General features: G+C 39.5%; 1 protein-coding gene across 1 annotated transcript in view; it reads left to right on the top strand.

Moving 5' to 3' along the window:
* The window catches only part of atp6v0d1 (ATPase H+ transporting V0 subunit d1), a 73,007-nt gene extending 61,721 nt beyond the window's left edge, over window positions 1-11,286 (top strand). The window contains exons 3-8 of the mRNA XM_063066784.1: window positions 761-939; window positions 2,998-3,077; window positions 3,523-3,600; window positions 6,923-7,099; window positions 7,501-7,578; window positions 10,050-11,286. Coding sequence (XP_062922854.1) covers window positions 761-939; window positions 2,998-3,077; window positions 3,523-3,600; window positions 6,923-7,099; window positions 7,501-7,578; window positions 10,050-10,211 — 754 coding nt within the window. The 3' untranslated portion in view covers window positions 10,212-11,286. The remainder of the gene's footprint in view (window positions 1-760; window positions 940-2,997; window positions 3,078-3,522; window positions 3,601-6,922; window positions 7,100-7,500; window positions 7,579-10,049) is intronic.
* Window positions 11,287-13,421: the final 2,135 nt, after the last annotated feature.

Here is a 13,421-nt window from a genome sequence, read left to right as displayed (position 1 = left end):
TAATTGTTTTTCTCTCTCCTTTATTTTGGATTTTAGCAATCCTGTGCCATAATCAGTTAGCATGAAGTGGAATCTTTCAGACTGAGTCCACACCGATCATCAGCCAGCTATTTCCATGAATATTACAATAATCCTATTTGTACTCTCCACAGTCTCTTCAGCACACTTCCAGATTCTATCCATCACCTACACTAGAGACAATTGACAGTGCCCGATTTATTTACCAAACCAACGCACTTAGAAGAAACCAACTCGGTCAAATGGAGAATGTGGAAACTTCACATAGCACCCAAGGTCTGGATTAAGTGTACTTGTCCAGTGCTGAGAGGCCACAGCTCTCCTAGCTGCAGCACTGTGTTGCCTCTGTTCTGCTCATTGCACAGCTCCAGACAGAATAGTAGCCATGAACTAGTATTTAGTAGCCTCTCCCAGACAATACTGATCTGCATCATTTCGTAGTGTCCACTCCGTTTCTGCCGTTCCCTTTGTTCTCACAGCCTCTCCCTTTTTTCTTCAAGTTTCCTAGCAGTTTCGCAGTTCTGAATGAAGGTCGTCAACCAGAGATGCACACTTCTCTCTGTAGTTGCTGCCTAACCTGTTGGTATTTCCAGCATTTTCTGTGTTTGTGTCAGGGTATTGCTGTTCAAAGGTGCTTTGAGTGTGAGATGATGCATTCAGATTTTAAGTTATAATGTATGTGATTGCGATACAGAGCTGAACAGTAACTTTAGCACTTAATGTGCAATTTTATTTTGTATAGGTACAGCTACATGATCGACAACATAATTCTCCTGATTACTGGAACATTACACCAGCGATCCATTTCTGAACTGGTTCCAAAGTGCCACCCCTTAGGCAGCTTTGAACAACTGGAAGCTGTAAATATTGCTCAGACACCAGCAGAACTCTATAATGCCATCTTGGTTGACACTCCTTTGGGTAAGAAACATGTCAGTGAGTTTAATCTCAGAGAAGATGTTTAGCATTTCTAACATGATCAATCTAAGCATCTTTAGTTATTGAGATTTTGCTCATGATTCTGACTTATTCCACCACATTAAAGATATTATTATTCTTCTAGGATTGATCACACAACAAATTTTTGTTTGCTACGTACAATTTCTAGTCACTCTTAAGAGACTGGGGAAAGAGCTGATGATTACAGACCAGAATAAGATGATTGCTCATAATAATAGAACTGTGTTTGTAAGCCACCTAATTTCAAAGTTCAAAGTAAATTTATTATTAAAGTACATGAACATCGCCATATACAACCCTGAGATTCTTGTGGGCATTCAAAGTAAATATAAAAAATAAAATGGAATCAATGAAAGACCGCACCTAATACACCGGATGAACACACAGTGTACAAAAGACAACAAATTGTGCAAATAAAAAAAGAAAAAAAATCAAAAATTACAAAAACATAAGCAATAAATATCAAGAAAATGAGATGAAGAGTCCTTGAAAGTGGGAACAGTTCAGTAATGGGGTGAGTGAAGTTATACCCTTTCCTTTAAAGAGGAAAGATGAGCCTTTTTTTTGTATTTCCCAAATGCTTAATAAGCTTTGCTGGAATTAAATCTTGATTTTTGTAATGAGTTGAGAAGCAATCTTCAATGCAGCTTCACACGAAAACAAGCTTGCCTTTCCTGTTCAAAGAAACTGCATTAATTAGAAGACTACACAAAGACTGGCAACTATTCTCTCCAGTTATTCCTTTTCAGCCCTGCAAAAGCTAGACACATACAGCCATTCAGGAACTGCTTCTTCCTCTCTGCCATCTGATTTCTGAATATGTACACATGTGTATGTGCATTATTATTATTATTATATATTGTGTATTGCATTGTACTGCTGCTGCAAAGACAAGTTTCATGACATATGCCGGTGAAATAAACCTGATTCTGATTAATTTAAGTATACTTTTTAAAAGAAGGAAAAGTGCTGGAAATATTTACCAGGTCAAGCAACATTTTGGAGAGAAACAGCTATGTTTCAATTGATGACACACTTACTTTGAAGGATTAGGTATATAGGTAGCCAGCACAGATTGGAAATGAGTTTACTATTGTATTACAGTTGTTTACGTGCACTTTGTCAGTAAAACAAAATTTGAGTATCCAGAATGCTGTACAAAGAAATTATGTAGGTTTCATTGTTCTCTGGAATGGTTCAGCCTTTGTCCCTCAGGAATAAAACTGAGATCCAGGTTTAGGTGTCCAAAAATGTAATGCTTGATAAACAAAAGGATAGCTCCTACAAGAAATTCTGATCTGTGTTTTATTAAAATATTCTTAGAAGCCTTTGAACACTAATGACAAAGTGAGAGTATTTAAGTGTCCCCTTTGTGTGAATTAGAATATATTAAAATGGTGCTGCACGAGATCTTTACTGAGTTCTTGAGCATGTTCATCTTTTTAATTCATTAAATCTTTATGGTCACATGGTGACAGCCCAGAGGAGTAGAGTTTTCTTTCCCCAGATCTGTGCACCGCGACATGAGGCACCTCAGTTTTCTCTTGGCAAATTGCTGAGCGCTTTTGGAGCATGCTCTGTTAATGCTGTGAGGGTCCACATAAATGTGGACTTTGAGTTGATTTCCATTCTGTTGCCAAAGGGGTGACGTTAGCCAGAATAGAAGCTAGATTGCTTAGAATATCTTTTTTTAAGAAGCCTTTTGTTCCCTGAATACTTTAGAAATGTAATTAATCATTAACCTGTTTCTGAAGATGTTCTCCCTTTTTGGGACAGCTCTGCAGTTACTTCCATCCTCTGATCTTTTCTAAATAAATCTTCCAGCGAGGCAAGGGACAGGAACACAGGATACAAGCAACATGCTGCAGAGTTAAAATGCTTCTGTGTTTGGAAGCATATGCAGCATATAGCTATTTGATACTTCTTAAGTATTTTTAAAGTAAATGCATTTGTTTGAGAACTGCTAGCTTAGAATATACAAGGATAAGTGCAATAAGGGGGTCTTTATCTTTATTTCAGCTGCATTTTTCCAGGATTGTATATCTGAACAGGACCTTGATGAAATGAATATCGAAATTATTCGTAATACACTATACAAGGTAACTACAAACTAACCCTTCCTGAAATTTTTAAACTTCTATGCACAACAGTAAATAATGTCTGTGCTAAGAAATGGCAGACATTCTCATCTTGGGCAGCCAGTGGTAGCAGGGCTGTAATAAAACCAGTAAAATCCCTCTCAATGTGTATTGTTCAAGAACTCCCAAAACCACTAACAATATTCTATAAATATCAAACCAAGGCTCAGTTGGCATTCAGTTATACACTAAACCACCCAAGATTTAATATTATTGGCACTAAAATTGCTGGTATAGACTCTGATGTGAGACTTGCATTTTGTTGGAATGTCATCTGATTATAACGGTATTATTAACCAGCCTTGTAGCCTTGTTATAATTTAATGGTGAACTTTGCTGAGCTGTTCCTTATAATTTTAGATGCATCTTGATGTGTAATTGACTTAATTGGTTTTCTTGTCTTCAGGCATATCTTGAATCATTTTATAAGTTCTGCAAGACTTTGGGAGGTACAACTGCTGATGCAATGTGTCCTATTCTGGAGGTGAGAATTTTGAATTCATTGCACAAGATTCTGAAATATTGTTTTAGTTTCATTGTGCACTTGTGCATCTAGCTTTTTCAATAAATTGTCCTCTCACAAAGTGTCGTTTTCTGGTCAATAAAAAATCAACATATTACCTTGCATACAGGTCTGCTTAAATTGTGTAATATTGTAGTTTTAGGTCATAAAACCTAGGAGTAGAGTTAGGCCACGCAGCTCATCCAGTCTTCTCTGCCTGATATATTATCCCCCTCAACGCCATTCTTCTGCCTTCTTCCCGTATCCTTCGACACCTTTAATAATCAGGAACCTATCAACCTTCACTTTAACTATAGCCAATGACTTGGCCTCTGTGACAATGAATTCCATAGATTGGCTAAAGAAATTCTTCATCTCTTTTCTAAGGGAAATTGTCTTTTGCAGCTGTTCCTTCTGGCCCTAGACTCCCACACTGTAGGATATATCATCTCCATATCCATTCTGTCCAGGCCTTTCAATATTCAATAGGTTTCAATGAGATTATCCCCACATTCTTCTAACCTCCAGCGAGTGTAGGCCAGAGCCATCAAATACTCCTCATACATGAACCCTTTCATAGCTGGGACCTATTTCATTTTTGGAATCATTCTTGTGACTATCCTCTGGACCCTGTCTAATGGCAGCACATCCTTGCTTAGATAAGGGACCCAAAACTCCTCATAAGTGTGTGTCTAACCAATGTCTTATTAAAAAAAAGCATTACATCCTTACCTTTATATTCTAGTCTTCTGGATGAATGCTAACCTTGCATTTGCCTTCCTTTCCCCTGACACAACCTGCAAGTTTGCCATTAGGGAATCCTATATGAGGACTCTCAAGTCACTTTGCACCTCTAATTTCTGAATTTTGTGCCCCATTTAGAAAATGGTCTATGCCTGTATTCCTTCTACCAAAGTGCACAACCGTACATTTCCCTACACTGTATTCTATTTGCCACTTTGCCAATTCTCCTGATCTGCCTAACTCCTTCTGCAGGCTCCCTGCTTTGCCCTCATCTGTTCTACAGGGATGTCCTCCTAATCCGAATGCTCCTCTTTCATTCTCCCAAACTGCAGTGAGTACAGGCACAGGGCCATCAGATGCTCCTCATACGTTAACCCTTTCATTCCTGAGATGATTCTTATAAACTTCCTCTGGATCCTCTCTAATACCAGCGCATCCTTTCTTAGACATGGGGCCCAAAACCAATGTCTTGTAAAACCTTATCATTACATCCTTGCTTTTGTATTTTAGTCCTCTGGAAATGAATGCTAATCTTGCATTTGCCTTCCTTACCACTGACTCAACCTTCAAGTTAACCTTTAGGGAATTTTGCACTGGGACTCTCAAGTTCCTTTGTACCTCCATTTCTAAATTTGCATCCCATTTAGTCTTTATTCCTGCTATCAAAGTGCATGACCAGACACTTCCTTGCACTGTATTCCATCTGCCACTTTGCCCATTCTTCCAATTTGTTCAAGTCCTTCTGCAGACTTCCTGCTTCCTCATCACTACATGCCCCTCCACTTATTTTTATATCATTTGTAAAACCTGGCCACAAAGCCATCAATTCCACTATCCAGATCATTAACATTTAGCATGAAAAGTTGTGAACCCAACACAATCCATGGAGCACACCACTAGTCACCAGCAGCCAACCAGCAAAGCTACCCTTTATTCCTACTCTTTGCCTTCAATCAGTCAGCCAATCTTCTGTCCATGCTAGTGTATTTTCTGTAATACTATGGGCTCTTACCTTGTTTAGCAGCCTTGTCAAAGGCCTTCCGAAAATCCAAGCCGTGCAGAATTTTGCAAGTCAAGGCATTTGATAAGGTACCCCATGCAAGGCTTATTGAGAAAGTGAGGAGGCATGAGATCCAAGGGGACATTGCTTTGTGGATCCAGAATTGGCTTGCCCACAGAAGGCAAAGAATGGTTGTAGACGGGTCATATTCTGCACGGAGGTTGGTGACTAGTGGTGTGCCTCAGGGATCTGTTCTGGGACTGCCTCTCTTTGTGATTTTTATAAATAACCTGCATGAGGAAGCGGAGGGATGGGTTAGTAAATTTGCTGATGACACAAAGGTTGGGGGTGTTGTGGATAGTGTGGAGGGCTGTCAGAGGTTACAGCGGGATGCAAATAGGATGCAAAACTGGGCTGAGAAGTGGCAGATGGAGTTCAACCCAGATAAGTGTGAGGTGGTTCATTTTGTTAGGTCAAATATGATGGCAGACTATAGTATTAATGGTAAGACTCTTGGCAGTGTGGAGGATCAGAGGGATCTTGGGATCCGAGTCCATAGGACATTCAAAGCTGCTGCGCAGGTTGACTCTGTGGTTAAGAAGGCGTACGGTGTATTGGCCTTCATCAACCATGGGATTGAGTTTAGGAGCCGAGAGGTAATGTTACAGGTATATAGGACCCTGGTCAGACCCCACTTGGAGTACTGTGCTCAGTTCTGGTCACCTCACTACAGGAAGGATGTGGAGACTATAGAAAGGGTGCAGAGGAGATTTACAAGTATGTTGCCTGGATTGGGGAGCATGCCTTATGAGAATAGGTGAGTGAACTTGGCCTTTTCTCCTTGGAGCGATGGAGGATGAAAGGTGACCTGGTAGAGGTGCATAAGATGATGAGAGGCATTGATTGTGTGGATAGTCAGGCATTTTTCCAAGGCTGAAATGGCTAGCACGAGAGGGCACAGTTTTAAGGTGCTTGGAAGCAGGTACAGAGGAGATGTCGGGGCTAAGTTTTTTACGCAGAGAGTGATGAGTGTGTGGAGTGGGCTGCCAGTGACGGTGGTGGAGGCGGATAGAATAGGGTCTTTTAAGAGACTCTTGGATAGGTACCTGGAGCTTAGAAGAATAGAGGGCTATGGGTAACCCTAGGTAATTTCTAAGGTAAGTACATGCTCGGCACAGCATTGTGGGCAGAAGGACCTGTATTGTGCGGTTGGTTTTCTATGTTTCTAGGTAAAAAAAAATATTTGCTCCCTCTCCTTTGTCTATCCTGCCCTGTTTTTCCTCAAACCATTTCAACAGATTGGTCAGGCAAGACTTCCCGTTAAGGATACTATGATGACTTTGACCTATTATATTGTGTACCCCCAAGTACCCTGAAAGCTCAAGTGTTTTATTGTAATTTAAAATGTTGATTAATCACATTTGCAGCTTGGTCAATGGTAGGACTCTATTAATGTAACTGTATTAATGTGGGTCATATACATTACAAAAATGTGCAGAATTTTGCAAGTCGCTTTGTGAGATAAAACTTGATTGGTGAATTATTTTATGCATTGTGTAGTTTGAAGCAGACAGGCAAGCTTTCATCATCACCATAAACTCTTTTGGGACGGAACTGTCTAAAGAAGATCGAGCTAAACTGTTCCCTCATTGTGGAAAACTATATCCTGAAGGACTTGCTCAGTTAGCTAGAGCTGATGACTATGAGCAGGTGAAGACAGTGGCAGACTATTACCCAGTAAGTATTGGGAAGGTTCTGTTGTGAAGAATTCTAGAATAATGCACATGGAAATTGCTAAATTGCAAATAACTCTATACAATTTGTGAACCCTGTTTAAAGTAATTTTGATTTCTACATTCTCTAGTACAATGAAATTCATGCTTGTTAAGTCTTAAAAGTGTGTGTGTGTACTTCAGTTTCAAAACACAATATATTGGAGTTGCTCATCTTTAAATTTTCTTCTGATATTACAAACTTGTGTAAATCAGTGATTGTGTGTAGAATATAGTATTGGATATAAAATTATTATCTAGCAAATGCTGTTGGTGCACTATTTAAAAACAACTGTGTTAACAAATTACTTGGCTGTATTTGGAGAAAAGTATCTGATTCTTACTGCACTGCTGTCTCTTCCTCAGGAATACAAGCTACTTTTTGAAGGAGCTGGCAGCAATCCAGGAGACAAAACCCTTGAGGATAGATTTTTTGAACATGAGGTACTTTATTTTAATAAGTGCTAGAGACAGAAGTGGGGTCAGCATGAAGTTCCCTCATGTTCTTCACCCAAAGTGTGGACGTTGGCATGGAGCCAAAAATTTACTTCATGCGCATTTGTTTTCAGTGTTGATATAATCTCAAACAAAGGTTGGAGTAATGAGATTAGTTAGTACCAATTAAGTAAAACATTGATGCATTTAGATGAAATATCTGTTTTAATTGATGAGTAGATTGGCAACCATTTGATAAATTCATCAACTTTGTATAAAAAATCCTAAAGAGTTTTGATTGTATGTGATTTTTTTAAATGGCTATGGTAGATGTCACTGTAGGAATGAGAAGTTCTTGGATGTTTTTGGGTTGTTTTTACCTCTTATGTTGATGTCTTTGAGGGGCTGTAAAGAAAGTTTTCATTAGAATTAAGAAAATGATGTCGGGTACATAGAGCACGAACATAGGTGGGGGAATGTACAATGGCCCATGCTCAGCATCTCCTTGTGTTGTAGCAGCTGCTGTTTTCACTTTGCAAGATGCGCATGAAGCGTTTTGTATATTTGGCAGATACTGTGTGGTGTCACTGGCAAAGAAATGTAGGGGACAGGAATTAAGTGAATAGTTCCACTGTAATTCGGATTTTGTACGTGACTATTGTTGAATCTGCTGTCACCTGCTTTGGGAAAGCACACAGCTACATGTAGAGGGCAATTCTGGAATGCCCTCCACACCCTCCCTGCGCCCCTGATCCATGCTGTCGGGTGCTTCTAGCTGTATAAAATATTCAGCACTATAGTGCTGTTGAGATGTGTGATTCTGGGAAATATGGTATTTGTGATAAGACTCGACCTTTGATCCACAATGAACTGCACATCAAGAGAATAGAAACAGGCATGGACACTGAGATCAAAGGGCATGTTTCCATGCTGAATGGCTGTGCCTGAAATTCAAAACTGATGCCAGCTATATCTTCCTGCATGTGCTTTGTAACCTGGGGTTTGACATCAAAATTGTGTACGTGGGCCTCTTGCAGCCCGAGTTGAAGGTTGGAACAGGACTTCCTCTTAATGCTACAGGCAATCAGAATTTGGAAAGGAGAAAATAATGTAGATATTTCCAAGTTTATGGCTGTATATTTAAAAAAAACTATTTGTAGCCACTAGCATTGCTCTTAATGTTATTGCTATAATTTCTGCCATTTTCAATGTTTGAAAATGTTGTTGCTTTTCTATGTTGGTGTTATTTAATTGCAGTTTGTTCTTGCTAATAACTTCAATGTAATTTTGCTGAATTAGTGAATGGCTTCTTAAAATAATTTTCTAATCAGCTTCAGTAAATCCAGTAACCTTGCGATGGGATTTTCCACAGGCACACAAGATAGTGTCAGTAACCTACAGGCGACTGATAGATAGATATACTTTATTGATCCCGAGGGAAATTAGGTTTCATTACAGCTGCACTAACCAAGAATAGAGCATAAATATAGCAATACAAAAACCACAAGCAATCAAACAACAATATGCAAACTATGCCAGATGGAAATAAGTCCAGGAGCAGCCTATTGGCTCAGGGTGTCTGACCCTCCACGGGAGGAGCTGCAAAGTTCGATGGCCACAGGCGGGAACAACCTCCCGTGACGCCCAGTGTTGTATCTCGGTGGAATGTGGCCGGAGTTCAACAGCAAAAAGTTGAATATCCGGTCTACAAACACGTTCCTCGATCGTAATATGATCAGGATTGCACCATCCGTTGTTAACCAGAACAGCAAGCCCCCAACTCCTTTATGCTTACCGCTCTCAGTGCACTTCCAATCAGCCCGAACGGTCTTGAAGTCCTCCATGGAAAAGTTTTGGTCGGGTATGTCCCCGTGCAGCCCCGTTTCAGTAAAACACATAACACTGCTCTCCCAAAATATTCCCTGACTCCTGGCTAGCGCCGTCAACTGGTCCATTTTATTACCCACTGAACTCCTCTTCTCCATAAGTCTCTGTTGTCTCGACCCGGTCCTCTTTCCTCGCCTTTGTGTTCCCCCTCTGCATCCTCTGTGTGTTTTCCTCCAGGTTTCAGCAGGGGTGTCCACCGCTCTGCTCGCTAAACCGGCCGGCATAAGTGCAATTAGCTGGCCCCTGGACTGCTCGGAGCTTGGTAGAGTGGATGCTTTTAGAGCCAACCTGCTGTTTTACATTGACGTTATTCGCAACAACTAAAATGTGTGATTTGTGATTGTGAGTTTAATAACAGAAAATTCCTGTTTAAATATAGAGCAGTAATAGAACGTCTCAAGGTTTATGAAACCTCAAACTCACACTACTTCTTATATGAGCTTATTGAAGTGGGATGTCAGGAAAGGATAAAGCATTTGCCTTATGCGGCCTATCTATAGTTCTGCGAAAGTATTATAAATATTCAGAATCAATTTACGGAATCTAACCCCTGACAGCAAGACTGACATCAATTTATCACATGTATGTTTCAGGTTAAACTGAACAAGTTGGCATTCCTGAATCAATTCCACTTTGGTGTCTTCTATGCATACGTGAAACTTAAAGAACAGGAATGCAGGAATATTGTATGGATTGCAGAATGTATCGCACAGAGGCACAGGGCCAAGATTGATAATTACATTCCGATCTTCTGAAGTCCTGATTGACTGCTGATATATGATTAATTGCATTGATCTCCCTGCACTGTTTCTAATTAAGAATGTTTTCATGTGTAAAACGTGTATTGAGTTTCCTGGATGTATTCCACATATTTCAGTTTTATTTAAAAGGCATTATTGACAATCTAACGTGTAATCTTTCTTGAAATTACATTAAGACCTTGAAACTCCAAATCCTTGTGAACACTTCAGAAGAATTCTAATTATGGTAATCTCAGTGGGATTTGCAAGTGGTTTTGCTATATTCAAAACCATTGCTATTTTCTCTATTTAATTGTAGTGATTGTTTTTTAAACCTGATGTTTCAATTGTGTGGCAACTAGCTTATGGCAATGTTTCTATTCTGAGTGCATAAAAGATATCTTTATTGAAGGTTTGTTTGTGTCCTAACTGCAGCACAGTCAAGGTGAATAGCTGGATCAGGAGGTCAGTGTTACCTTTTCAAATATTTCAATGTGCTATATTTCCAGCAAAATACACCAAGTAGCATTGGGGAGATGAAAGTTGGCTTTTATGTTGAAGCCAATTGTCAGATCTTTTTCTTTCAGAATTGATTTTGGAGCATTTATTTCTGCATGTGGCATTTTAGCATTACCCCAGCATTCACGCTAAACTGTTTACATTGAGAAGAAGATTGCTTGCTTGACCCGTGTTCACTGTAGCAATTTTGCTTGAAATGTTGAAATATAAAATGGGAATTTTCAGAATGGTAGATACATGAATATGCACCTGTAATTTCTGTGCTGTTGGGTAATTCATGTGCTAACTGTATTGTGTAATAAATTTGTGTAATAATTAGGATATATTCTGATTAATCTGAAACTAAAAGCTAATCCTGTGATTTGTTGACAACTGTATATTGTATATCTGATCAGGTTCTTTAACAACAGATGTATTTAGTTAAATATTTTATTGTGAAACCAATTTTGGTCCAGATGTTCAAAAATGCATTGAACAGTTCCAGATTTAGTTTTTCATTTCTTTTTGTTTATTCTAAATGTGCTTCTTTGAAGACAGGTCAATAAATCTTTCCTAATTATCGTAAATGTTCTGGATTTGAATTTCTGAGCCCTTCAGTTAAACATTAGGTTTGTCTACAGGTGTTCATCATTTAGGAATTAAAGTTCTAATTTGTTTCTTTGCCTTCTGTAAACTTCACTGCAAGAATATTGTGAAGAATTTTCCTTGCATGTGTATATCAAAACAAATAGGGGTAAGCCAAACTCATTGTCACAGCTGCTGTGTCTGGCTGATTCTTGACCTCTATTTTCCTGCCAATTGGCTTATTCCTTTATTCACAGAGTCATAGAAAACTGCAGCACAGAAACGGGCCCTTCAGCCCATCTAGTACATGCCAAACCATTATCCTCTTGGCATACACCCAGCCCATAGCCTTGCATATCTCACCCTTCCATGTACATACCCAAATTTCTCTTAAATGGTAATCAAACCTGCATTCAATGCTAGTGCTGGCAGCTTGCTCGACACTGTCACCACTCTCTGAAAAAATTCCCCCTCATGTTAACCTTCGACATTTCTTCTTTCACCCCTAACCCGTGACCTCTAGTTGTAGTCTCACGCAACCTCAATGGAAAAATCCTGCATTTACCCCATCTATACCACTCAATTTTGTATAACCCCTATCAAATCTTCTCTCAGTTTCCAAGTTCTAGGAAATAAAGTCCTAACCTACTCAACCTTTCCCTATAACCCAGATCCTCAAGTCCTGGCAACATCTTTGTAAATTTTCTCTATGCTTTCAATCTTATTCCAAATTAGTTATCACCATCATCTTGTGCAATTTCAATATAACATCCCAACTCCTGTATTCAGTACATTGATTTATGAAGGCCAATGTGCCAAAAGTTTTCTTTGTGACCCTATCTACCCGTGACACCACTTCAAGGAATTATGGATCTGTATACACAGATCCCTGTGTTCTACCACACTGTGCAGTGCCCTGCCACTCACCATATAAGACCCAGCATATTGTCATCCAGATAATTGATCTAGATGACAAACAATAGTGGACGTGGCACACCATCAGTCACAGGCCTCCAGTCAGTGAGGCAACCATCTACTATCACACTCTGGCTTCAACGAATCTAATGTCTAATCCAATTTACTACCTTATCTTGAATACCAAGTGACTGAACCTTGACCAAAATCTCATGTGGGATATTTTCAAAGGCTTTGCATGTCGGAAACATCCACTGCCTTGCCTTAATCAACTCTTCTGGTCACATCAAAAAAACTCTTAAAGATTGGTTAAACATGAGCTACCACACAAAGCCATGTTAATTATCCCCAGTCAGTCCCTGTCTGTCCAAATAATTGTACAGCTGGTCCCTTAGAGTACCTTCCAATAACTTTCCCACTTCTGATGTCAGGCTCACCAGCCTACAATTTCCTGGCGTATTCTTAGCCTTTCTTAAACAACAGAACAACATTATCTATCCTGCAATCCTTTGGCATATCACTTGTGGCTAAGAATGTTTTAAATATCTCTGCTACAGTTCCTGCAAGTTCTGCACCAGCCCATTACTGGGTCTGAGGAAACACATTGTTAGGCGTGGGGATTTATCCACCCTAATTTGCCTCAAGACAGTAAACACCTCCTCCTCTGTAATCTGTATAGGGTCCATGACCCCACCCCCTGCTACATTGCCTCACTTCTATAAGACTCTCTGTCCATCTTCCAAGTAAATACAGATGCAAAAAAAAATCAATTCAAGATCTCCCCCCATCTCTTTTGGTTCCACACACAGATTTCCACTCTGATTTTCCAAAGGATCAATTTTGTCCTATGCTTTCCTTTTGCACTTAATATATCTGTCGAAGCCCTTAGGATTCTTCTTCACCTTGTCTGCTAGAGCAACCTCACGACTTCCTTCAGCCATCCTGATTTCCTTGTTAGGTGTTCCCTAGCATGTAGTTTATTCCTCAAGTACCTTCATTTGCTCCTGCCTATCTGTACCTAGTATGCACCTCCTTTTTCTTAACTGGGGCCTCAATATCTCTTGAAAACCAAAGTTTCCTAAACCTACTATCCTTGCCTTTTATTCTAATAGGAACATACAAACTCTACTCTCAAATTTTCACTTTTGAAGGCCTCACACTTACTACATATTCCTTTGCCAGAAAACAAACTGTCTCAATTCCACATTTGCCAGATTCTTTCTGATA

Source organism: Mobula hypostoma, chromosome 14 (assembly GCF_963921235.1).
Source record: "Mobula hypostoma chromosome 14, sMobHyp1.1, whole genome shotgun sequence".
Taxonomy (NCBI): Eukaryota; Metazoa; Chordata; class Chondrichthyes; order Myliobatiformes; family Myliobatidae; genus Mobula; species Mobula hypostoma.
This window is presented reverse-complemented; position numbering and strand designations above follow the sequence as displayed.